At 58.2% G+C, this 25,189-nt stretch overlaps 1 protein-coding gene across 1 annotated transcript; it reads left to right on the top strand.

The window, feature by feature from the left end:
• The first annotated feature begins 4,559 nt into the window (after positions 1-4,559).
• On the top strand, positions 4,560-23,312 carry NGFR (nerve growth factor receptor). Its single transcript, XM_059670687.1, has 6 exons — positions 4,560-4,726; positions 11,789-11,930; positions 15,289-15,648; positions 18,947-19,199; positions 20,383-20,543; positions 21,096-23,312. The coding sequence occupies exons 1-6, from the start codon at positions 4,664-4,666 to the stop codon at positions 21,395-21,397; spliced, it is 1,281 nt and encodes a 426-aa protein (XP_059526670.1). The 5' UTR covers positions 4,560-4,663; the 3' UTR covers positions 21,398-23,312.
• The last annotated feature ends 1,877 nt before the right edge of the window (positions 23,313-25,189 follow it).

The raw sequence follows: 25,189 nt of genomic DNA, 5'->3' as shown, positions 1-25,189 counted from the left end.
TAATTCCTCCCACCCCTCTCACTACTCCTGCAGCTCCAGAATCAAACCGCACTGACCCCAAACCAGTCCCTGGGCCCCACCCTGCCCCCCTCACTGGTCAAGCCCCCCGCCCGCCCCCTGCGGCCCAGAAGGAGTCCGCTCCGATGTAATCACTGCATCACGCTTCAAAGCCACCGAGCCAGCTCCTAATGGGGGGCAGCAGGTTTCACTTACCTTGCCTGGCTGCCTGCCCAGGGCAGATGGGATGCAGCTGGGGAGGCCCCGCCCCTCCCCTCCCTTCCTCCCCTTCGGAAATCGTTGTCTCCTTGTTCATCTCCCTTCACCCTTTCTCTGGTTGGACATTGAAACTGGTGGTAGGGGAAGTGATTCTCCCAAAGCAGGAAAAGTGAGCACTCGCTAACAGAGCTTAGAAATCACACCTTTGATCAAAAGGCAGAGGTCACCCCCTGGCTTGCCTCTGCCCATCTGTGCTAGGCCCCCCCAAGAACAGATTCTGCAGTGCATGTCTGGAGGGGCACCTGGGGGTGACATTGAAGGGCAGAGTGCTGCCCCTCTGACATGCAGGTTCTATCTCCCCAACTCATTGGGGTGAAGGTTAGGGGTGGGGGGTGGCTGGGATGGAGAGGAGGAGTGAACAGACATGGGGGTTAACACTGAAAAAATGTGGCTGTGGAGGGCCTCGTGCGATATAGTGGCCAGTTATGGTACCACTGCTTCCTTCTGGGGGTTCGTCAAGCCTCAGTCTTTCCATCTGTAAAATGGTGATCCCGGCACCTCCTTCACGGAAGTGGGGATTAAAGGAGCTGATTGGGTGACTCTCCCAGCCCATAGGACGTCTCAATAGATGTGTTTTCCTTTCTGCTGTCCCATTTCTGCTGGGAAGTGGGTTGGGCTGCAGGCTGGTTCCCTAGGGATGGGCAAGGGAGGTGTGAGCCATGCTCTGCAGAAGGCCGGCAGTGAGGGGTCCCAATGAGATGGGAGGACAGGGAGCGTGTGTCTGGAGCTTGCCTTCCTGGAAGTGTGTGACAGAGGGGTGGGGAGATGAACAGGGGAGTGGCAAAGCCATTTCAACTCTGACAATGCAATGCCACTCACCACTCCCATTCCCAGCTCCATGTAGAACTGCAATGATTTCCTCCACCCTTTCCCTTTAGGGTACCTATCAGGCTCAGGAAACCTTGGTGTATGTGTTGGGGGTGGGGGTCGGGGGTCAGGGCCCTCTATATGTGCAACTCTGTCATGGGAAATGGTTCTGGGGGGCCCTCCCATGAAAGCAGCTGCCTCCTTGACGCTGCCTGTCTGATCCCACTTGCTGGTCAGCTCCCAAGCCCACTCCCATGTCCACCCCACAGTGGCGGCTGCAAGTGCTAAGGATTAGGGGCAAGGGGGCTGGGTCAGGGAGAAATTTATTTAAAAAAATTTTTTGTTAAAAAAATATATTTTTAATTGATTTCAGAGAGAGGATGGGTGAGGGAGATCAATGATGAGAATCATTGATTGGCTGCCTCCTGCACGCCCCCTACTGGGGATAGAGCCTGCAACGCAGGCATGTGCCCTGACTGGAATGGAACCATGACCTCCCAGTTCATGGGTTGATGCTCAACTACTGAGCCACACTGGCCAGGCTGGAGAGAAATGTTTGAAGGACACTCATGTTTGAGGCCCGGAGTCATGACTCTTAGGAAATTAAGATGAGGCAGGCAGTGGCTCCATAGGGCCTCTGATATTGCTCCAAGGAAAAGGGACAGACCCCTTAGGAGCAGGAATCCCTGCTGCTTGTGATGGTGCAGATGAAGGAAGGCAGGTGGTGGTGGTAGCCATGACCTTGGCAGCTGTGATGATGATGGGGATGGTGGTGCCGATGGTGTGGCAGTCATGGTAGCGATGGGGAAGATGGTGGGAGTGGGAGTGATGGCAGCGTAGCTGCGGTGTTACTGGTATTGATGCTGGTGTCATGATGACGGTGGTCATGGTGGTGCTGGTTTTGGTATAGGTGGCTGTGATGGTGGTGGTGGTCACGGTGGTGGTCCCAGCAAAGGAACATCCTGATTGCAGCTGTGCTATCTACAGAATGGTCAAGCCGAGGTGTCACATCCTGAAACAATCCTGCACATCACATACCTAAACACACTAGAACCTCAGCTCCTTGAGAGCAGCTGCTATTGTTCGCTGCTGAGTCCCCAGTGCCTAGAACAGTGTGCGCCCTGTATTGTGTGCTCCACAAATATGCGTTGAGTGAGTAAAAGGGGATGGAGTCTCTCTCTGTGATGAACACGGTTACCTCATTTGTTCGTCACCATGCCCATTCATGATAGGATCTTTTTTAAAATTCCCATTTTATAGATGAGGAGACGGAGGCAGAGAGAGATGGCTTAACCTGCCTACAGCCGCCCAGGAGTAAGCCATGCGAGGTGGGGTGAGCTGTGTAGGCTTTTACTGCCAGGTTGGTCTGACTCTCAGTTCAGTGCTCTTTCCTCCATGTACTCTGCAGAGCCACTCTCCCCACCAGCACTCAGCATTTCATCGTGGTTGTGCGTGTGGGCTTACTCATAGGAACACTACTAATAATAGTAACAATTGCTCCTTGTAATTGTTCGAGTACGGCTTAAATGATCATGACCATGGAAATTATTAATAACCCCGGCTCAGCCATGGTTCTGTGGGTCATATTAAATTGTGTCGAGATGGATAACCTTGGCAATAATAATAACTGGGATCATAAATTAATAACAGGAGGATTTAAATTAATGCCACACCATGTATACCCTTGGTAGTAAGCAGCGCACTGCTGCTGTTAGTACTAATGTTGCCCCTTCCTGCCTTCCATGAATTCAGCTGAAAGGAAAGGATGGGCCGTAAAAGCCGAGGGAAAAGGAAACAGCTCAGAGGTAGGTCCCTGTCCCAGAGGAGGGACTCCTCAGGGATTTCTGAAGATGGGCTGGCTTCCTGGCCTCTTCTGCCAGCCAGCCAGGTGGTGGCTCATCCACATTCGTGCACAATGGTGCCTACCTGTCCTTCCTGGGTCTGCCCCCGGACTTAGTTGGTTGCCCAGGAAAGAAATTCACGGGGCAAAAATTTCCCTGCATGAATGAATGAATGACCTCCGGCTGATCTAGGAAGTCACCGACCAACTGCCAGCATGTCCTCTTCACAAGGGCACTGATCTCTCCTTCTGGTAACTTGGGAGATTAGCACTATTTTTTTTTTTCCAAAGTCAAAACTGAGGTACACACACACACACACACACACACACACACACACTTACACAAAGACACATGTTCAAGATCAGGGGGCTGGGATGGACTTTGTAGACATGCCCCCCGCATGTGCTACTGGGCCTTCATATCTGGGAACCAGGAAAGGGTGGGGCCAGGCCATGGCGAGCATCACGGTGGTGGTGGGAAGACGGCTGGCACATTCCCTGGCACATTCCCTGACTTGGACCTGTTAAGGCTTCTGGGACATGGTGAGTGTGGGATGATAGCACAGCACACGGATGTGTACTTGGATGTGAGTCCATCCAACCGCTTTCCCATTTGTTCTCTTCTACAGACCTTTATTGAGCACTTACTAGTACTGTGCACCAGGCATTCCAATAAGAAACCATAGTCATAAGCTAATGGAAACATCTGGCCTCGTAAAGGTATGCTGCTGAGGATACATCTGTGTGTGTGTGTGTGCGCGCATAAATGTGTGTGCATTTGTGCAAGCGACTATGCACATGGGGCTTGCGTGGTGACTGTACATGCACACAGGCCTGTGTGAATGTGTAGGTGAGCATGCGTGTTTGTTATGACCACATGTGCAATGAGTGTGTGTGTGTGCTTGAGTGTGGAGGTGCACACACATATGTAGGATGCGCAGGTCTACATGAGTGCATGAGGATGGTGTGGGCATATGTGGTACATAAGTATGTGAGCTTGAGACTGTGTGTCTTCCTGTGTTATGTGTGTACACTTGTGATCCCTTCAAACCCATCATTTGAGAATGATGTAGGGATGGGCTCCCCCTTGAATGCCACCCCCCTCATTCAAATAGCCACCTGCTACTCTTCCCTTCCCCTCCTCCTAGGCCTTTGCACTGGGAAGGGGCAGAGGTAGGGTCTGGACCAGAGGAGGAAGGGCAGGGCGGGCAGTGGACATCTTGCCGATAAAGGCTGGGTAGAGAGCAGCACACCAGGAAGAAGCTGAGGCCAGACGCTGGGATGGAGGGCAGAGGAAGATGGGTAAGAGCGTGAGTCCCGCGGGTGGGCGCAGCCGGAGGGGAATGGGAGCCGCCCTGGTCCAGGGCCCACAGTATCCGGGACAGACGTGCCCTGGGGCGGGCCTGGCACTCTGGGTCCCGGGGCGAGGTGAGGGAGAGGCTCTGAGGGCTAGGGCGATGAGAAACGGCAGCGGGGCGCGCGGCCGCAGCTCGCCGCACACCCTCTCTTCCCTTCTCTCCCCTCCCGGAGGCAGCGGAGCAGGCGGGCAAGGTTCCGGGGGTGGGCGGGCTGGGCGGGGAGGAGGCGGGGCCGCCGCACTGGCTTCTCCCGGCCCCTCCCGCCCGCAGCCAGAGGGAGTGGAGCCTCCGCCAGCTCCGGGGGGCGGGTGCCGGAGCAGCGCAGCCCGATCCGTCCGCAGCGCGACTAACTGGAAGTCGGCGTGGCCGCGGGAGGCGGACGATGCGGGCAGGTGCCGCCGGCTGCGCCATGGACCCGCCGCGCCTGCTGCTGCTGCTGCTGGGGGTGAGTGCTAGCCGGAGGGGAGCCCGTTCTCTTTCCCTGGACCGGAACCCTAGGGGTCCAGGTTTCCCCGAGGGAAAACAGAACCAAGCGCTGGGCTCCCAGATGCTGGGGATGGATGGCGGGAGAGGAGCTCCGATGCCAGGGTCCACGGAGGAGCGTCTAGGGTTCTCAGGGCGCAGAGGAGACCCTGAGATCCAGGGTAGAGATGCGGACCAGAGGTGCGCACGGATGCGGGCACTCCGGAACCTGGGTGTGTGAGTGTGGAGGTGCTGGGAGGGTCTCAGAGGAAGGGGTCCTGCGGTTCTTGGAACCTGGGTTCCTTGGAAGAGGGCGCTTGAATGCCAGGACCTCAAGGCGACTCCCCCCCGCCCCCCAGCATCTTGATTTCTGGGGGGTCGTAGGACAGAACTCAGGCTAGAGAAGGATGAGGAATGCGACGGGGACTAGAGATGTGAGGGGCAAGTGGGGCTGGAGATGCGGGGCTGGAACAATGGGGAGGAGGTTGGAACGACCGAGGGGACCGGGCAGCGGACAATGGGGACTGGCCAGACAATGGGGGGAGGGGCGTGGGAGGCATAGCCTCGGGGAGTGGGGGTCGTCGGGTGAAGAGAGAAAAGTGGGTTGGGTAGGGCAAAAGAGGAACGGCGGCGAGAGAGGTAGAGAGATGGAAGCAAAATGAAAGAGGACGGAGAAGGAAGAGCGGCCCCTAAGGTGGTGGGGCCCCGCGGGTGTGCCGAGGGGCAGTGCGGGGAGAAGCGGAGCAGAGGAAGGGCCGTTTTCCGCTTTTCCGCTCCCGTCGTGCGCTCTTTCTGGCGGCCTCGCCCATTCGGGGAATTGCTCGGGGGACGGGAGGCTGGGAAGGGAGCGCCCACTTGGCCGGGGCGAACCCTGTCCCCAACCCACGGGCTGCTTCGAAGCGCTTAGTCTCGCGTTTTGAAGAAGCGCAGCGGACAGGAGGGGATGGAGTGGGCGTCGTCCGACCGGGTCTGGCGGCCGCGGGGTCTCGGGTGCAGAGCGCCCCGGACGCGCCGGGAGGGGAAAGTCCCGGCAGCGCGCAGCCCAGGGTCGCGGAGGCGGAGGCGGCCCCCAGGGGGCGCTGCGGTACGAGGGTTGCGCCCTTCGCAGCTGCGGGCGCCACTGGGGCTGCGCACCCGCCCCCCATTAAGTTAAGTGACCCAAGCGCCGCGCCCGCCGTTCCCTCGGCTCCCGCACCCGGGCGGGTGGGGATTCCGCCCCTGCCCGGCCCAACTTTCGGATGCCGACGCTGAGCCCTGAATGAGACAGAGGTGCCCCGGACGCCCCGGTTCTGTCTGGGCGAAGGACTGCGGTCCTCTGAAGCATCCAAGTCCGCCCTGTAGTTCTGACAAGATATTCAGGATGGGTGACCTGGTGTGTGGCCACGAGCGGAGTGCCCCGGGGGTTTGGCATTGGAGGGGGTGTCCTCACTCTCCCTGACATCTTCACCCCTCATCGGAGCATCGCGCCCCCAGGCCCCCCTCTGACTGATATGGAGGCTGAGGCTCTGAGAGTTTAAACAACTTGGCTAGGATCCCACCGCCAGTTGTGCCAGAGTCCTGGCTGCACTGCCCCGCACCCGATTCCCAGCCCGGCACTGCCCGTACCTTCGGAAGGGGCAGCCCGGTGTCCCAGCTCGGCAGGGAGCTGCGTTTCCCGGCGGCGGGGCGGGCTGGACACCATCCCACGTCAGGCCAGCGGTGGGTATGAAGGCTGGGGGGACCGAGACCTTCTTCGGGCGCGGGCCCCCCTTTCCGCGGCTTAGCGGTGGATACCTGTGGCTTCGTCCGAGGGTTTGGGAGTGACGGCGGGCACCTCTGCTGGCAGACGCCGCGGGCGAGAGGCGCTTCTCCACCGGGAAGGGGGCGGGAGGTGGGACTGGGGTGGACAGTAGTCGTGTGGATCCCGGAGGGGCGGGCGGGTGTCCCCCGAGTGGAGGAGAGGCGAGGAAGGAGGAGAGCTGGGCGTGGAGGGCCTGGGGGAAGTGGACCCGCGCAGAGTCTGCCGCCTGCAGTCCCTGCGGCTCTCGCCTCCGCCTCGCGGCTCCCGGGCCGGCTGTGCGCACCGCGCGCTCCGAGTTCTTCCAGGGCCGGAGCGGAGCGAGCGCGCTGAAACCAGAGCGCGTCCCGGCGGGTCCGCGGGCGGGCGCGCCGGTAATGGAGGCACTTTGTCATTCAGACGTCTGTAACCGGAGCCGCCGGGCTGGCTAATGCGCCTAATAGGGATGCAGCGAGGGCAGCAAATAGGAGGACGCGAGCGGCCGGGCGGGGAGGAGAGAAGGGGTTCCCACCCGGCTGTACCATCCCGGTCCCACTCACGTGCATAGATTCTTCCCTGGGGGAGGGGCGGGCGCGGGAATAAAATTGGTTGAGTGCCTACTATGTGCCGCGCATTGCCTGGGTAATTTCTCTTGCATTATTGAACCCTCCTAAGGTGCCATCAGCGTAAATCTAGTTATTCCCGTTCTACAGTTGATGGAGCCGAACCTCCCAGACTTTCAGGCCCGAAACCAGGCTCCGCAGTTAGGCAGTGGTGGAGGCTTTGGAACCGAGGAGGCGTGGCTTGGAGCTTACTCTGTCCTCCCTACGCCAGCCCCGCCCCCTTCTCGATCACGGAGGGCGAGACCGGCCCTGGAGGGTTGCATCGGTGTCCTATGCCCACACATTTGGAGCTGAGTCCCCTGGCCCCACGCAGCACAGCCCTCTCAGAGTCCCCATGCAGCATCCTCCTCCGTCATGAGCTCTTGTCCCCTACCCAGACTCAACCCCGGTCTGAAGGGGTGGGGAGCATGTGCCAGTGCCCCCCCACCCCCCTCACCCCCGCCCCGCGGGTTTGCAGCGACCTCAAAAGACCCTGCCCATATGTGAAAACTCTTCAACCCTGATGGCTCCATTCACCTAAAGAACCCTTTGCTGAAGCTGTTGTGAACAGTTAGGATTCAACACACTGAAGCATTCATATTCAATTCTTTCAACTATTTTTGGTGTGCTTTCTATTTTGTCTAATTAAAAAAGCATTTTTTAGATTTTTAAATCAGTTTATCTAAGAGTACTTCCACCTTAGTTTCTTGAAAGCCTTGAAATGGCAAAATAAATAAATAAAGAGATTGCATACATTTTCAAAAAATGGGATGAAATCATTCAAACGGGAAATGAATAAATGTAATCAGGTAAATCTCAGGCAATGCATCTATCATTTTGGTAAATTGGTCATTTTGGAACAATTAGCCTGGATCCTAGTCATCCCTCCCGGCTCCCCAGGATTGCCCTGGCGTGAACCAATAGAAGGTGTGGCATCAGCCACGCAGCAGAGGGACCTCTGTGGGCCTCAGTTTCCCCATCCGTCAGAGAGGGGATGAAGACAATCCCTCAAGTGTTTCCCCCTCAGCATCTTGGCTTCTAGAATGGCTGTTTGGGTGACATTTCCTTTCCCCCATGGGACTGTGGTTCCCCACAGAAATCAGGGACCATGTCGCTTTGGAAACTCTTATTCCAACGCTCAGTAAATAGTTGTTGAATTACTTAACTTCAAGAAGAGCAATTACCCATCCTCCTTTGGTCCCCATGCCGTCCTCAGACTCCCTGGGAGCAAAGACTTGCTTCATGTCTACCCTGCCCCTGACTCTTAGGTGGTTTCCTCTTTTAGGGGGTGGCTAACGCTCCCCTCCCACTACCTCCCGCCCAGGCTCAGCAGCTTGCTCTCCCCAAGACAGGATGCTTCTTTGATACCTAACAGTTTTAACTCCTACTATACACCACACAGATTTGCATAAATGATTTCACTTCATTTTCACAGCAACCCTGCGCAGCAGATACAAGCGCCCAGTGTGATTGGGGGGTGGGGTGGGGGGAGGGAAGCACTGAGGCTCAGAGAGATTGAGAATTTACCCCAAATAATGTACTATGAAGAAGCAGATCTAGGGTGTTTTGAAATAGGGAACATAAAACAAGCACAGGAAATACATGGTCAGTAATTACATGGACTCGATTCCAAATGCAAGAGTTGGGAGAGGAGAAATGACACCAGCTGCAGCAGGAAGAGCAGGCCTGAAAGAAGAGGGAGGAAGAGGGGCTTGTACAAGGCTGCCACCTCGATGACTATTATGCAATATACAGATTGCGTGTCATAGAAATGTACACTTCAAACCTATATGATCTTACCCAGCCGGCATGGCTCAGTGGTTGAGTTTCAACCTATGAACCAAGAGATCACAGTTCCAATCCTGGTACTGGCTCGATCCCCAGTCACGGGTGTGCAGGGGGCAGCCAATCAATGATTCTCTCTAACATTGATGTTCCTATCTCTCCCTCTCCTTCTCCCTTTCTCTCTGAAATCAATAAAAAAGTGTTTTAAAGAAACCTATATGATCTTATTAACCAATGTCGCCCCAATAAATGTAATTAAAAAATAAATAAAATCACTTGCCAATTAGGAAATAGAGAAAAGAAAGAAAGACCTCGGAAAAGAGAAAAGAGATTTCCCAAGCGTATGAACACCTTACTCATTCATGTAATGCTTACAGCAACCCTATGAGGCAGGTCCGGTCTTAATGACCTAATGCAGAAGATACTGAGGCACAGAGAAATTCAAGACTGACCCCAGATCGCCTAGTGCAAAGTGATGAGCCAGGATACGGAGCCACAGAGGCCGCTGAGGACGAGGGCAGTGTAGCTAGCTCACACTTTCTACTCCGAGAATTGCCCCTCCTGGTTCGAAGCCTCCTTGCACTCATTTCATACACCTTCCTACGGAGGCTAGTGCCATAGTTCCCAAAGATCCCCTGAGACCTAGAAGGTTAGAATGGTGCGGGAGGGGCCCTGCAGGTCACACTCTGGTAGCAGCAAGAGCTGCCCACTGATAATCTCAGCAGGAAGGGAGGAGACAGAAAAGTATTTTATTTTTTAAAATATATCTTATTGATTTTTTTACAGAGAGGAAGGGAGAGGGATAGAGAGTTAGAAACATCAATGAGAGAGAAACATCGACCAGCTGCCTCCTGCACACCCCCTCCTGGGGATGTGCCCGCAACCAAGGTACGTGCCCTTGACCGGAATGGAACCTGGGACCCTTCAGTCCGCAGGCCGATGCTCTATCCACTGAGCCAAACCAGTCAGGGCAGGAGAAGCTGAAAGGAGAACTGAAAGAGACGATCGTGTGGTAGTAATTTGGGATAAAGAACACAAGGGCTTCGCCGCACAGCAGCCCGGAGTAATCACGGGTGTGAATACCGAGTCCCTGAGTCACGGGGAAACCATGAAGCTATGTTCCAGTCGGGAAAGGTGCAGCCACTCTGGTGAAAATGGAAAACAGGAGGTGACTAGAGCGGCAGCGCCTTAGCTCTCGGGAAGCTCGGCCATCCAGAAGTCATCCCGCCGAGTTCTAGTTAAGTGAGCTGCCTGTTTAGTGCCAGGTACCCTGCCAGGCTCTGGGACAACAGCCTGGCCCTCAGGGAGTTGACAGTCCAGTGCGGGATCCTGTGCAGTGTCAGAGCAGACACGAATAGTCCACAGGGAGAACGCATAAGCGGGCAGCCCGCCTGATCTGGGGTGGGGGTGGGGAAGACACTGGCCCACTTCCTTGAGGAAGTGATACTTAAACGGAGCCCTAAAGGATGAAAAGAAATCCAAACAGACTCTCCTATAATCTCACGCGCCTCCTGGGGAAAGCCTGTATCTGGGACTCCGCCTACCCCTGAGACTTCTGGTCTGCAGATGTTCCCAGCACCGTGTTCCTGCCACCTGGGAGGAGATGGTGGCAACACCCGAGGTCCCCCCCTCCTGTGCTGCCTGCACCCTCCTGCTGGTCTCTTGAGGACCAAAGGCTGCCTCGTAGACGGATCCAATCTGTCCACCCCCTGCCTCCACCTAACCCTGGTGAGATCTCAGGATAGCTTAAAGGTCTAGAGCGAGGCGAGTGTTCTTGGCCATGACCTGGTCAGCGAGGAAGCGGAGGGATGTCCAAAAGGACCTTTAAGGCTCCCTCTGCTCCCACGACCTGAGAGCCCACACTTCCTGTCGATATCAAGTGGGAGCTGCGTGGTCTGGGGCCAGGGAAACGGGCTTGGGAGTTTTATTAGACATGAAGTATTTTTTTTTTTAAGGAGCAGAAATATAAAGCAAGCTGCCAGCAGCCCCTTCCTCTAGGGAATCTGGTGCTAAATTGTTCCATCCATGAGCAAAGATGCCTCGGCGGCAGGAATCTGACTCCCCTTTCCCCTGGTTCCAGAGCTGTTCCCACTGGCTGCATGGGGGGCAGGGAGTGGGGAGGGCTGGTGGCTGGAAATCAAACCCTCGTGGAGCTGGACTGCCAGGTGATGACAGCCGCCACTTTCTCATCATTGATAACAGGCGACCCTTTCTCACATCTTGGCGCCACACTCTTGCCGATTGGCTGGTCTTTGCTCTGGCCCTGAGCTGTAGCCATCTCTATCTAGCTGGAGAGATGGAGACAGAGAGGGAGAGCAGGGCAGGCCAGAGCTCCCAATGCAGAATCCGGATTTGAACCCCAGACGCCACCCCTCGGCCTTCTGCTGGATATATAATATGTGGAATGGTTTTCGAACGGAGGACCTGGAGTAGGGAGGGCCCTGCTGGCCTTTGTTAGAAAAAGGCTCCCCTCCGGGCAGATGCAGCCCTGCAGGCGCGCAGCTTAGGCAGTGGCATTTGGGACTAAATTTCAGCTGCCAGTTGCCCCCTTGGCTGGAAGCCCCGTGCGAGCTGCAACCTGAAGGCCCTCCGCTGGGCCTCAAGCCTCCTTCCCCATGTGGTGTCTCCTTGAGGTTCCAAGAGCTGCTGTGACCCCGAAATGAACTGTGCAGAGGGTCAGCCTGGGAGGCTCTGACCTCACACCCCCAGCAGCCTGCAGGGGTGCACTGCCCCCCACTGCCTTTCTTCCGGCCAGCTTTGATGTGCCTCATACCTCCCCGGTGAGCTCATCCGGGCCCAGGTGGTTCCAATAGGAGGCTTTGGGGAGGCGTGTTTGATTCCTCGGGAGATACCCCCTCCCCTTTCTCCTGCCAGTCTGACCTTCTGATCTCTCCCCACCCAGGTGTCCTTCGGAAGTGCCCAGGAGGCGTGCCTCACGGGCCTGTACACCCACAGCGGCGAGTGCTGCAAAGCCTGCTACCTAGGAGAGGGTGTGGCCCAGCCTTGTGGAGCCAACCAGACCGTGTGTGAGCCCTGCCTGGACAGTGAGTAAAGGGTGGCAGGTGGGGGAGAGGGGAGAGGAATGGAAGGGAGGGGCCGGGGCTGGGGAAGAGAGGCCTTACAAGTCCTCTGCCTCCTGGCAGGGTCTCCTGCCCACAGCTGTATGGGCACCGGACATGGGTCTGATGCAGGATAGGAGGCAGAAAGGGGAAGCTGAGAATGGATGAGAGAGGTATGCAGAGGAAGGAGGGGGCCTGATGGGGGACCCCAAGGGGGAGCCCCTTCCCAGCCCCCAAGCAGAGAAGCCGGCTAGAAGAGTGTGGCCAGGTGGGAGGAGTAGCTGACACTAAGAGGAGCTAAAAATATCATCCGCACTGCAAAATCAATGGCTGCCACTTACCCTCGGTGTTTTGGGGGGAGGGGAGGAGGATCAAATACTAGCTGCCCTGGAGACTGACCTTGGGGGATCCTGGGAGGGTGTGGCTACCCTCCTCCCAGGCCAGCTGTTCTCCAGCTCTGACTAAGGACGAAGAGCTTTCCCCAGGCAGCAGGGGTGGGGGTGGAGCACTATAGGGATGGCCTTCTTGTGGGGAGAGGGGCACTGTGGCCATTCCTACCTGAGATTTCCTTGGGGAGGGGAGAGAATCCTGTCTTCCTACTGGGTGAGGGAGGCCGTGGGGTGGTGCGTCTGGGGTCTGGAGTCTGTGTGCTGTGGAGTCAGGGGTCTCAGCTCTGCTGGCTGCCCCCAGCCTCAGTCGCTGTCTTCAGCCTATGGGCTCAGTTGCTGACCCTGCCCAGAAAGCTTTCCTCGCTGTCAGATCAGATCTGCCTTCTCCCAGCCACTCACGGCCCATCTGAGGGCCTGTGGTAACCATATCCAGCTATTCTATAATCAGGCTGGGAACCAGGTACAGCAACTGGGGACTGAACCCACCTGCCAGCCTAGTCTTACCTCTGGATGCCTCCCCACCACCTCTACCAACACCTGCGTGCCCAGTCGGCCTGGCTCAGTGGGTGAGCGTAGATCTATGAACCAGGAGGTTACTGTTTGATTCCCGGACAGGGCACATGCTTGGGTTGTGGGCTTGATCCCCAGTGTGGGGCATGCAGGAGGCAGCCAGTCAATGATTCTTATCATTGATGTTGCTATCTCTCCCTCTCCCTTCCTTTCTGAAATCAATAGGAATATATATAAAAACAAAACAGGAAAAACCCTGCACACCTCTCCATCCTTCAGACAACCACAACTCCTTGGTGTTCCCCAACATACTCTTTTCCGCTCTCTGTGCTTATGATTCCTACAACTCCATCCCCCAGCAGAGGGATGCTGGGACTGGGTGGGGAGGCTGGACATCCTGTAATGTTTCTGTCATCTGGCCACCTGCCCTGGCCCTAGCCTAACAGGGTTTCCATCCCAGGGACGGGTTGGCCAACCATTGCCTACCCCGGAAGCTCCCACGACTGCCTCTCTCACTTCCTAGACTCCATCCCAGGGCCTCTCCTCCCTGGACCCGAAGTCTCCCCATGGGCCCCCACTCATCTTCCGTGAAAGCAAAGGGTGGGGTAGAGGAGCCTGGGGGAGGGAGGCTCTGGGATCGGGAGGGGAGCAAGCTCAGAGGTGGTGGCAGGAATCCTCCCTCCCATTTCCTCCTGCCCCCCTCCTCTTCCCTCCTCCCCTCACTCCCCAGCAGCTGCGTTAACAGGCTGCCTTTACAAGCCCACTTTATGGAATAGAGACCCCAGTGGACTTTCTATCCTCAAACGTTTCCACAAGGAAACCCATTAAGCTCCTGCCTTCATTCTCTGCCAAAAAAGACCACATTCCCCCACCCCTTAAAACCCTTTCCCAGGAGTTTTCTGCAAATTTTCTGTATTTTCCCATGAGCAAGGCCCTCCCTTCCCCTTCAGGGTGACTCTACCCCGCCCCCCTCGGCCCCCCACCACATGCCAACCAGATAGGAGCCTCTTGTTTATCTAAACTGGAAGTAAGTCCTGCCTCGGCTGATTGTGTGGGAAGTCCTTTCTGCTGTCTGACTGAAGTTCACCATACTTATCACTGCCCACCCCAGGGGCCCGACCTTTATAGATCCCTGTGTGTCAAGCCCTTTACAGTGGAATTCCACTTATTCCTCACCGCAACCTGTGAGTGGAGATATTTTATTCCCTATTTTACAGAGAAAGAAAAAAGCTCAGAGAGGTTACGTAAAACACCCAGTCACACAGCTAATAAGGGACGGAAGCAGTTTTGAATCCAGATCTGCCTGATTCTTAGGAAGAGAAATACAGGGCTCCCTCTGCCAGAACGGACTCTGTTCTCTTCTCCCCCCAATTTATTCCCCTTTCACCTCTGTCTGGCTTTCTTCTTTGCTTCTTTACCCCCTACACCCAACCCCCACCCACCAAGTGCTCCATGTTGTCTCTTGTGATCAGACCCCACAACAGGCCTTGATTTCCCTAAAGTGGCCTCTGATACTTTCTCCACTTCTGCTTCCACATTCTGAGCAGACCTTCCCTGGTTCTCAGGTTGCTAAACCCCTGCTCTTCCTCCCCTGGGAGCAAGGATGCATCCTCCTGGATTCAGATTGGCACGAGTTCTCCAGCCTGGGCCCCCTCTCCTCTGCACCAGAAGGAGAGGACCTGGCACCCCTGGCACCCCTCCCCCCATTATTAAGAGAGCTGCCTTAGGAGTGAGCTTGGAAATCTCCCCTCTATGGCCTTTGAAAGGGCAGAGGACGATATATGCAAGTCCTTCTTTCTTTCTAGCTCCAGTCCCTCCTGCTGTACCTGAACTTGCTTGCCAGGATTCCCATCCTACCCTCAAGCCTTTCAGCAGCGTGGGGGAGCGCCATGGGTGGGAACTTAAGCTGTCCAACCCTAGTTACTCCCATTGGGGCCACACCTGAGCTCCCCCCCCCCCCCCCACCTGTGGAAGGGCAGCTGAGGCAGGAGGCTCCATGCCTGGGCCGGGCTCACAATCCAGCTCTGGCCTGCGGGGAGGGCTGGGTGGGAACCACCTGTAGATTATTCCTTAATCTTGCTGGGAACTCTCTAAGAGAATTTACCAAGTAATTTACCTGCCCCAGCCGGGTTACCCCACCAAGCCTCAGGGCCACGGCTTCCCCGCCTGGAGCAGGGGCTCCTCGTCCCCTGCCTCCTTCCCAGTGGGTTGCCGCCAGCTTTCCCAGACTTGGGAGCAGGGCCCCGAGGGGAGAGAGAGGGTGGGAATCCATGAGGGGGCGAGGCTGAACCAGGGAGTCAGCGCCCTGGCAGAGGCCCTGGCAGAGGTGGGCGAGGGAGGGAGGGAGGGAGGGAGGGCCTGCAGCCCTTGCGTTCCAGCTGCCCAACAGGCAGGCGACTGAAATCGGGGCCCACGAGAGCTCCCCCACATCCCTTCGCCCGCAGGCGTGACGTTCTCCGACGTGGTGAGCGCCACGGAGCCCTGCAAGCCGTGCACCGAGTGCGTGGGGCTGCAGAGCATGTCGGCGCCCTGCGTGGAGGCCGACGACGCCGTGTGCCGCTGCGCCTACGGCTACTACCAGAACGAGACCACGGGCCGCTGCGAGGCGTGCCGCGTGTGCGAGGCGGGCTCGGGCCTCGTGTACTCCTGCCAGGACAAGCAGAACACCGTGTGCGAGGAGTGCCCCGACGGCACCTACTCCGACGAGGCCAACCACGTGGACCCGTGCCTGCCGTGCACCGTGTGCGAGGACACCGAGCGCCAGCTGCGCGAGTGCACGCGCTGGGCCGACGCCGAGTGCGAGGGTGAGCGCGCCGCGGGCGCCCCCCGGGGGCCGGGGAGGGCCAGGCCTGGCTTGAGCGGGGACCACCTTCCCTGAGACCTGATGGAGGGGTGGCTCCCGATCCTTCTCACCAAAGGCCACCTCTTCCTCTTCCCTCCTTTGAGCTAAGCGTTTGGAAAGCCATCCTCCTCCTCCTCCCAGGCCCAGCTGCCTCTGGCTGACCGCTGGCACTGGGCAGGTGGCAGATAAGCAGCTGGGCAGTGGCCACTGTGACCACAGCTCAGAGCGGCTTCCGGAACCGGAAAAGGGGCTCGAGGACCAGGAGCTGGGCCCCTCCGCAGGGAGGCCTGGTCTAGGTCCATGGCGGTCGGTGGCTCTGGGACCTAAGGCGGAATCCACCCTGTCACTTGCTGCCTGAGGGATAGTCGTTGGAGAGGTCACTCCCGTCTGGGACCCCATTTCCTCACTGGGCAGTGCTGTGGGTTAGAGAAGGCGGCCTGTCCGCTTCAACCTGCGGCATCTGGGAGGGGGCGTGTCTGCAGTCATTTTCTGTTTAGTCGGGGATGAAGTTGGGCCCGGGGACACTAAGGAAGCGTGGGGGTGGGACTTTGGGGTGGAGGGGGAGTGGCAGGAGCCCCAGGATGAGAGGCGGGGTGCAGTGAGGCCTCAGCCCCCCCCCCCCAGGACCCAGAGGAGGGTGGGAGGGAGTTGTGTGTGCCCCCCTGAGCCAGGCCCAGGCCGGAAGGAGGTGGGGTGGCAGTGAGAGCAGACGGTGTGGGTCTCTGGTTGGTGCCCTGTCTCGGGGAGATGGGCGGGCTTTTCCGCTGCGGGGAGAGGCCGGCTATGCTTCACCCTGTGCCGGGGCCTCGTAGCTACTCCCCTAACCCTCAGGATACCCAGCAGGCAGTGCAGCACCTCCTTAGGGAACCCCAAGTGTGGTGGGAGAGAGACAGCCTCTGCCTGGTCTGATGAGGGCGTCAAGGCCCCAGCACCCATTCCCCGGAGAGCCCTCATTCTGGTGGCGGCAGCACAGCCTCTGCCTTCAGTCGGTCCCCAGTCAGATGGGGGGGAGGTCCCCCTTGTGGGGAGCCTGCAGTCTGACATTGGCTCCCACACAACCTTCCTCCATGATCTCTGGCTCAGGCCGAGGGGCTGTTCAGTTGGGCTGAGCCAGGTGTGTGTGTGACCCTTCCTTGTATTGGGCTGGGGGTGGAAAGAGGATGGGGGTACAGAACATGGTGGTTCCGGTGGTTCCGGTTGCCCTGGGCCAGGAGACAGGCAAGTGGCGCCAGGCGCAGGGCAGGGAGGGAGTTTCAGCTGCTGGCAACAGGCAGGCACCAGCACAGCTCCCTGGGCAGGTCCAGACCGGCTGGTGGGGGGACTTAGTCAGCGGCGCGGTTAAAGCAAAGAAAGGTGGTGGCTGGGGGAGGGGTGGGCTCTGCCTCTTGGGGGCACTCATAGACCCCTCCCAGATCGCACCCCACTTTCCCAGCCACCCTGAAGGGGGAAGGTCCCCCTGAGAGCTGTGTTTACCCTCTGCCCCTCTACGCGAGCCTCTGAAGGGTTAAGTGTGGGCTCGGGGGCAGAGGGACCCTTCAGGAAACGGAATTTGATTCACTCCCTGGGTTGCCCCTTCCCCTGCAGTGCATTGTACTTTCTCGAATATACATTTCAGGTGTCAATATGGTGACTCACCCACCCTTGGGGCAGGACCCCCCCCCCCCCATTGCCTAACCTGGTCCCTCTTCCCACCCCCAAGTCTGGCAGCTCCCATTCCGGAAACGGCTGTCAGGACCTGCCAAGGGCTTAGGGGCTGGAATGCTAGTGGACATGGCCACATCTGGATCTCATCCCCAGCCCCCACCGGGGGGATTGGAGCAATGTGGGGAAATGCCCGGGACAGCTCTGTCTTTAGCCCGGCCTGTCCCTTGCCACCCGCTGGCAGCCCTTCCCCACTGCAATGGTCCGGTTCACTGCCACACCTTCAGCTGATGAGTGGGGTCATCTCAGGGCTCAGGCTGCCCTGCCAGTTCCCTAGCAGGACAAGAGGAGGCCCCCCCCTCCTGGGTCAAATGCCCTCTTTGGGCTATGAAAGACAGGGCTACGTCTCCTCCCTTTTCTGCCCCGCCCCCTCCCAGCACTGAGATGGGGGAATGGGGCAGCAGATGGCAGCCCCGTCCCCAGTGCCAGCCAAATGGATTCCAGATTCACATCTGGGGGCCTCACCCCTCAGAAGGTGCTGAAAACAAGGCTCTTTGAAGCATCCTAGTCTGGAGCCAGGAGGCCCAGAGACCATTGGGCAGCTCTGACTCCAACTTGGGTGGGCAAACTGGGAGCTGGGTGAGGCTGAGCTGAAGGGCAGAGCACCTTCCCCATCACCCCATCGGTATGTCCCGTCCGCTTTCCCCCCCTGCCCTAGGAGTGGGAAGTGAAGACGGATTCGGTAAGCAGCGTTGCCCAGACAGGCACCCCCAGGCAGACCAGAGCCCACACCCCCGGGAACTGCCCCCAGCTGGGTGACAGAGTGGAAAATCCCGCCCACTGGTGCCAGGAGGTACCTGGGTCCCCTGCCAGAGAGGCTGGCAATACCCAGCTGGCATGAGAAGGCCTAGGTGGGTGGCGAGGCACGGTCTCCGTCCCCCGAGGTGCTGGGCAGTACCTGCTTCACCCGCCCTCTCTCCACCAACAGCCTGCCTCCTGCCCAGGGAGGGTTCGGGCTACTTGATACTCTTCCCTGGGTGGCAAGATCAGAGGGTGCGAGGGCCACGCGGGGCAGGAAACGGCTAGCGCTGTCCAAGGACTGGCTGGCTGGAAGCAAGCTCACATGGCATCCCCGCCCTGCCCAAGCTAGAGCTAAGACAACAGAGACTGGAAAGGAGGCTGAGTGCCAACTCTGGGGTGGGGATTGGGGGAGGGGAGTACCCGAGTACCCTCATCCTTCCTTAGGACAGGGGGGACTGAGGCCATTGGGGCAACCTAGGGCCAGAGAGGTCACAACAGTTCCCAGAGTGACTCCAGCTAGAGGCTTCCCGGGGCTGACGCCCTCTTCTTTGTGTGCCAGGTTCTGGGCCCCCAATTTCTAGGACCACAGCTACCTCCGGGATGGAAAGGAGCTTAGAGACCATCTCTCTTAATATCCCCATTCTATGGGCAGGGAATGGAGGGGACCTAGGTCACCTGCGTCCCAGGCTCTTGCTCTCCACGATATGGGTAACAGCTGGGCACATGAGCACCTGGAGTGGGCTGGGGACTTGAGACTCAGATCACAAAGGGAAGGGCTGAGGGGAATGGGCACTCAATCCTGTCACCGTCCCTCCCAGAGATCCCTGGCCGCTGGGCCACACGGGCCACGCCCCCAGAGGGCTCGGACAGCACCGTCCCCAGCACCCAGGAGCCCGAGGTACCTCCAGACCCAGACCTTGTGGCCAGCACAGTGGCAGACGTGGTGACGACAGTGATGGGCAGCTCCCAGCCCGTGGTGACCCGGGGCTCCAACGACAACCTCATCCCCGTCTACTGCTCCATCCTGGCCGCGGTGGTTGTGGGCCTCGTAGCCTACATCGCCTTCAAGAGGTGAGGGGGCGGGGCAGAGGAAGAGACCTTTGCTCTCAAGGTGGGCTTTACTGTGACCTTGACCTGAAAATGCAGACAGACACTCTTAACCCCAAAGCAAGCTCATCCTCACTCACCATCAGCTGCTCCACTCCCAGGCGTGGCAGTCAGCAGGCAGGGAGGGGGACTGCCCCTGTCCCTCCAGGAGTCAGTCCCCCCCACCCCCCGACTCAGCCGGGAGCTGAGCTGCACACAGTAGGCTTGCTCTACCAACTGCCTCTGTCCTCATTCCCTGAACCCCATTGACCCACACAGGTACCTACACGTGCACGCGTCTTTTCCTTCCCAAGTCACACTTGGGGGGCTGTGGCATCCACATCCAGAAATCCAGGACTGCCAGAAAGCATTTTAAAATGTTTAAGTGCATTTTTCATTCTTAAAAAGAAACAAAACATCAAAGTAATATAGGCTTGTTTGGGAAAATGCACACAAGAGTAATGTCTTGTGAAGCCAAAAGCAAAAGCTCCCTTTTATCTCCTCAAATCCTACCCCTCTCATCATCGGAATCTGTTTGAGTCCCTTCCAACCATGTTCTGTGCATTTATAAACACATGCACATAAAACTTTCTAGTTGCATGTAAACGCGCAGGTTTAGCACCACTGGGATCACACTTACATATTCTACAACTTACTTTTCACCCATCTCCCTCAGGCGAGCTTTCCTTGAGACATACAGATCATCCGGTCATTTCTAACCACTCACGCAATAATATGGGTGGGTCATAACGTATTTAACCAGTTCCCTATGGATGGACCTTTGGCTTGTTGGCCGCTTTTTCTTGGTGCTTGTAATAGCAGAGGAAGTCCTCGTACTCCATGTGTCCTGCCCACATGTGCGAGCATTTTACAAGAGTAGATCGGGCAAGTGGAATTCTGGGAAGTCATTTATTTGTGCGTCATTCATCCCAGGAGCATGTATTGAACCCTTGCAGTGTGCACCGAGCCCTGGGCGCCCCTCTGCCCTCACGATGCTTTCTGTGTAGGCCCAGGCAGCTATGCAGAGAAAGGGGAACCTTAGGCACCGTGGCAGGGGTGATAGTTGGGTGCCCACCGAGCCCCTGGCTCACACATCAGATGCCTTAGCCAGTGCGCCCCCGCCCCCACCCCCACCCCCCCTGAGGCTGGGCCTGTCCTCTGGCTCCAGGTGGAACAGCTGCAAGCAGAACAAGCAAGGAGCCAACAGCCGGCCGGTGAACCAGACACCCCCGCCCGAGGGAGAAAAACTCCACAGCGACAGCGGCATCTCTGTGGACAGCCAGAGCCTGCACGACCAGCAGCCCCACACGCAGACGGCCGCGGGCCAGGGTGAGCCAAGGCCGGGCGGGGGACTGAAGCAGGGCCATTAGGGGTGATGGGTGGAAGGATGGGAGAGTGGGGGGTGAGGGAAGTCCTTTTCCCAGAGCGACTGGAGAAATGGAGGCTTTGACAAGCTGGAGCATCCAGACTCATCAAGCTAATTGTCCCCCCTAGGGTTAATTACTCCCCCAAGTGGCTGCTATTAGCCTCCTGCCCTGGACTTCTGGGGAACAAGTAGTTAATTATGTCCCCTAATTAGCGGCCCAGCTCCAGGACACTTGCTACAGCTGAGTCTGGGACTGAGAAGTCTTGTCTCCTCCTCTGTCTTGGTTAATTGCTGGGGGACAGGAAGGGGTCAGGGGGTGGAGATAGTGCTGGACTCTGGGTGGGGAGGCTCATGAGTCAGCATCCCCCCAGACCTCCTCCACAGCTTGCACCCCCCACCCCCCCACCGATCCAGGACCCCATCTTGGCCATCCCTCTGCCTGTAGGCCCCGGGGAAGGGCAGAGGGGCGCCCAGGGCTTGGCGGGCAGTGTCTGACTCCCCCTGGTTCTTGGCAGCCCTCAAGGGGGATGGAGGCCTCTACAGCAGCCTGCCACCGGCCAAGCGGGAGGAGGTGGAGAAGCTGCTCAACGGCTCTGCGGGGGACACCTGGCGGCACCTGGCAGACGAGCTGGGCTACCAGCCTGAGCACATAGACTCCTTCACCCACGAGGCCTGCCCTGTCCGCGCCCTGCTCGCCAGCTGGGCCGCCCAGGACAGCGCCACGCTCGACGCCCTCCTGGCTGCCCTGCGCCGCATCCAGCGAGCCGACATCGTGGAGAGCCTGTGCAGCGAGTCTACCGCCACGTCCCCTGTGTGAGCTGACCCGGGGGCCCCTGCCCTGCCCCACATTCCGGTGACTGATGCTCCAGCCAACCCCCAGGGGCCAGCATCAGAGCTGAGCTCCTGTGGGCAGGGCTGTGGAGCCCGGGCCCCTACACCACAGCCCTGCCATTGACCCCTGTGGCCCCATCGCTTCGACCACACTCCCACTGCAGCGCCAGAAGTGCCCCTGCTGCCTGCCCCCCCTGCCCCTGCCCCTCGCCATCTCCAGCCTTCCGCTCCTTCTGCCCTCACTTCGAGGCGGGCCAGCCCCTCCCACCATAGCAGGTGTCAGAGCTGGGGGGGCTGACACCAGGGATGGTGTTGGGGTGATGACAAGGCCCCAGAGACTCAGAGAGAGACTGAGGAACCAGAGCCATGGACTCTACACTGTGAGCCTGGGGAAAGAGGGAGCATCACTGTGGCCTAAACCCTCCCTCAGCCCCTCACACCCCCCTCTGGCCAAAGATGAAGAGGCTCGAAGGCTTGTCGGAGCGGAGCGGGAAGGGGGCACTGAAATCTAGTCCACCCGCTTGTTTACCTACAGGACAGCGAGGCCCAGAGAGAGGCAGTGACTGGCCCAAAGCCACCCAGCAACGGGGTGGCCAAGTGTGGGCTGGCCTCCTCCTCTCTGAACGAGGGGTGCAAGCCTCAGCTTTGCTTAAAGGCTGGGAGAGGGGGGCCAGGCGACCCTCTGGGGAGTGTTGTACAGCCAGATCCGGTCCACCCTCCACCGTCTCCAGGCCTGTCCAACCCTGGGGGACACAGGACGCTTTACCCAAGGCTTGGCCCATGGATCCATCATGACCCGAGTCAGCTTGGGGTTTGTGGGAAGGGGCGCCGCTTCCCCCTTCCTGCCCCCCTCAGGCATGTCAGTGTGGCATCTTGGGTGTGGCCCAGTCTGTAGGTGCCTTCCATCCTGGCACAGGCCCAGAGTCAACACAGGCAGTACTTGGGGTTAGGGGCTAAGGACCCCCCACATACAACACACACACACACACACTCTCTCTCACACACAGCGGATGAGAAATCTTTTCTCCACGAGTTCTTTCTCTTGGGCTGGGACCGGATCCTGCCCCGGGGCAGCTGCCAGAGAAGCATCACAGGGAATTGAACTCTGCTCGGCCGTCTTCCCTCGCCCCCGGGTTTGGCGGGCCAAGGACGGCTGAGGCTCGAGCTGGCGCCTGCCTTCCAAGGGCCTGCACATGGAGGAATGCTGCCCCCGCCTCCCCTCCCCGAAGCCACGGGTTTGGCTGGGCCCCGAAGGTTGCGATGAAGAAACTCGGACCAGTCTGGGAATGCAGCAAGAAGGAATGGAGTTAAACTGCGGGCCCTGGACGGTCTGTCCAAAGTCTCGAGGGCCCCACAAAGGACAGCTTTTCCCCTAGCTTGGTGCCAGGAAGGAGCCTGGAGGGCCCTCCTGGCCTGTTCTGTTTTGCTTGATGTTGGAATGAATGGCTCTCCCCTCTATTTAGCATGAAGGAGCCCAGAGCAGGGGGTGCGCCGACAGCCACCCCCTCCCCCGCCCAGGGTCCTCCCAACCCCCTGCCAGGGACCGGGAACATTGTATGTAGATGGCGTTCCTTGGACCTCAGTCTGTGATGGGAGGCGGAAACTCACCCGCGGGCCCCTCGCCTGTGCGCCCGGGACAGAGTCTGAGGGTATTTATTTTCCGCCCCAGCAGTTGGGAGCGGTTGGAGGGAGGCAGGTATGTTTTAGCATGTGTTTGGTTCTGGGGCCCCTCCTACCTCCCTTTGGGCGGAGATGGAACCCTCTGGGCCCCCCAGCTGGGGGGCTGTGAGCTCCAGACTCCCGACACCTTCCCCTCGCACCCTGTGTAACCATTTCTTGGGCCCTCCTGAAACTTACACATAAAACATAAATGATGAACATTAAATAGCAAAGAAAGAAAACGGGTGTGTTTTGAGTTGGCGGAGGTTGGCTGTGTCATAAGGACCCAGGTGTCATTTCCAACTCGGGTCCCGTCCCGTTTCTCTGCCCCGTCTCCCTCCTGTACGCGTACCACATGGGGAAGTTTTAACAGACACCCAGCAAATGCACACGTATAGTAGCCATGGAGTTAACTTGCGTGGGGGAGGGAGGGAGTGGGAGCGCTTTGTCCCCCGATCTGGGAGAGGGAAAGTGAACATGGCCCTGCAGGAAGCTGGCCAGCTGCAAACTTGACCAGATGTCAGAAGTGAAAGTGACCACAGGGGAGCCAGGGGCTTGCTGGAACAGCCAGATATCACAGCCCTGCGGCTCCCAGCCACCCACACGGCCTGGGAGACACTCCCCCCCCCCCCCCCCCCCGCCTCCTCAAACACTCGCACAGGCTCTGGCTCCAGATGGCCCCAAGGAAGCCTGGCTGACCCGACCTGGAGTTAGGCAAGCCCTCCCTGTGGCTCTCCCAACTCTGGCTCCTGCCAGCCTGGCTTTGAGCCCTGCTTGGCCCCGGGCCTGGGAGCTCCCTGAGCTGCGGGGTTCCGGGCCCCAGGCCTGTTCCCCTCTCCAAGGCTGGCCAGGCAGCTGGTCAGAGCCGCTCAGCCCCTGCTGGTCCCTCGGCCAGGTCCTCCGACCTCTGGCGGGGCTGGCTCACGGTTGTTGGGAAAAGCAGGGGAGGCTTGGTCTTCCCAGAAAGAAAAACAAACAGCCTTCCTGACCTCAGATTCCCGGAGGGGTCAGCCGGGCCCCAGCCAAGAGTGAGGCTCGAGTTGGGAGGGGCGGCTGTCTTCCATCTTCCACCCCCAGATGGAGTTGTGAGGAAGGTGTGTTGGGGATGCGATAGGTGGGAGAAATGACCCTGGAACTTGGGTAGCACCCAGGGTGCAGTGTGATGGGGAGATGGTCTCTGTCCTGAGTGAACCTCCCATCTGATGGAGAGGCACAGTCCTGGGCTTGAGGATACTTCTAATCTGACGAGGGAGGCACCATTCCTGTCCTAAGGGAGTCTCCGTTCTGATGGGGGAGACATGGCACCTGGGGAAGGAGAGCCCGGCGCTGCCTACGTGGATAAGGGAGACACAAGTCCCTGCCTGCAGCGACCTTGCCGTCTTGAGGGGGATGCAGCAGACAGGCCCCATACGGTGTGCAGCGCCATGCAAGGGGTGCGTGGGAGGTCCCAGCCGAGCCCCACCCCTGCCAGGGACTAGGGAAGGTCTGTTAGAAAAGGGCCGTTGAACTGAGTCCTTTGGGCTGAGTGGAATCGATGAGCTGGGGGAGGACAGTGTCCCTGGCAGAGGAGCCAGCTCAGCAAAGGCCCTGAGAGACAGAAGAGCCAGGGGCTGTAGCAGGTGCTGTCCTTTCTGCCTGGGACACTCCCCTTCTTTTCCAAGTTACCCCCCAGCTCGGTGCTTCGCTGGGAAGCTCTCACCACACCCTGGGCCCAACGCAGGCTTCGTGATCCCAGGTTCAGAGAAGACCACGCTCCACTCTTTCTCTCTCGAGCACTTGTCTCTCTGCAATTAGGCACCCGTCTGAGTGATTATTTGATTACTGTAAACTCCAGGAAACCAGAGACAGGGTCTGGTTTTGCTCACTTTCTAATCCCCAGCACCTTGCCTGGCATAGAGCTAGCACCCAATAAAACCTTGTTGACTGAATGAGTGGCGTGCTCTGAAGCAGCCCCGTCTGATAGAAATAGGATGCAAGTGGCATATGTGATTCTCAATTTTTTAGTAGCCACCTTACAAAAGTAAAAAGAAGCAGAATGAGATTTACTTACCGTATTTTATTTAGCCCAATATGTCCAAAGCATCATTCAACATGTAATCAATATTTTAAAATGACCAAT

The sequence above is a fragment of the Myotis daubentonii genome, chromosome 16 (genome assembly GCF_963259705.1).
Source record: "Myotis daubentonii chromosome 16, mMyoDau2.1, whole genome shotgun sequence".
Lineage (NCBI taxonomy): Eukaryota > Metazoa > Chordata > Mammalia > Chiroptera > Vespertilionidae > Myotis > Myotis daubentonii.
The sequence above is the reverse complement of the archived record's forward strand: the minus strand, read 5'-3'. Positions and strand labels throughout refer to the sequence as shown.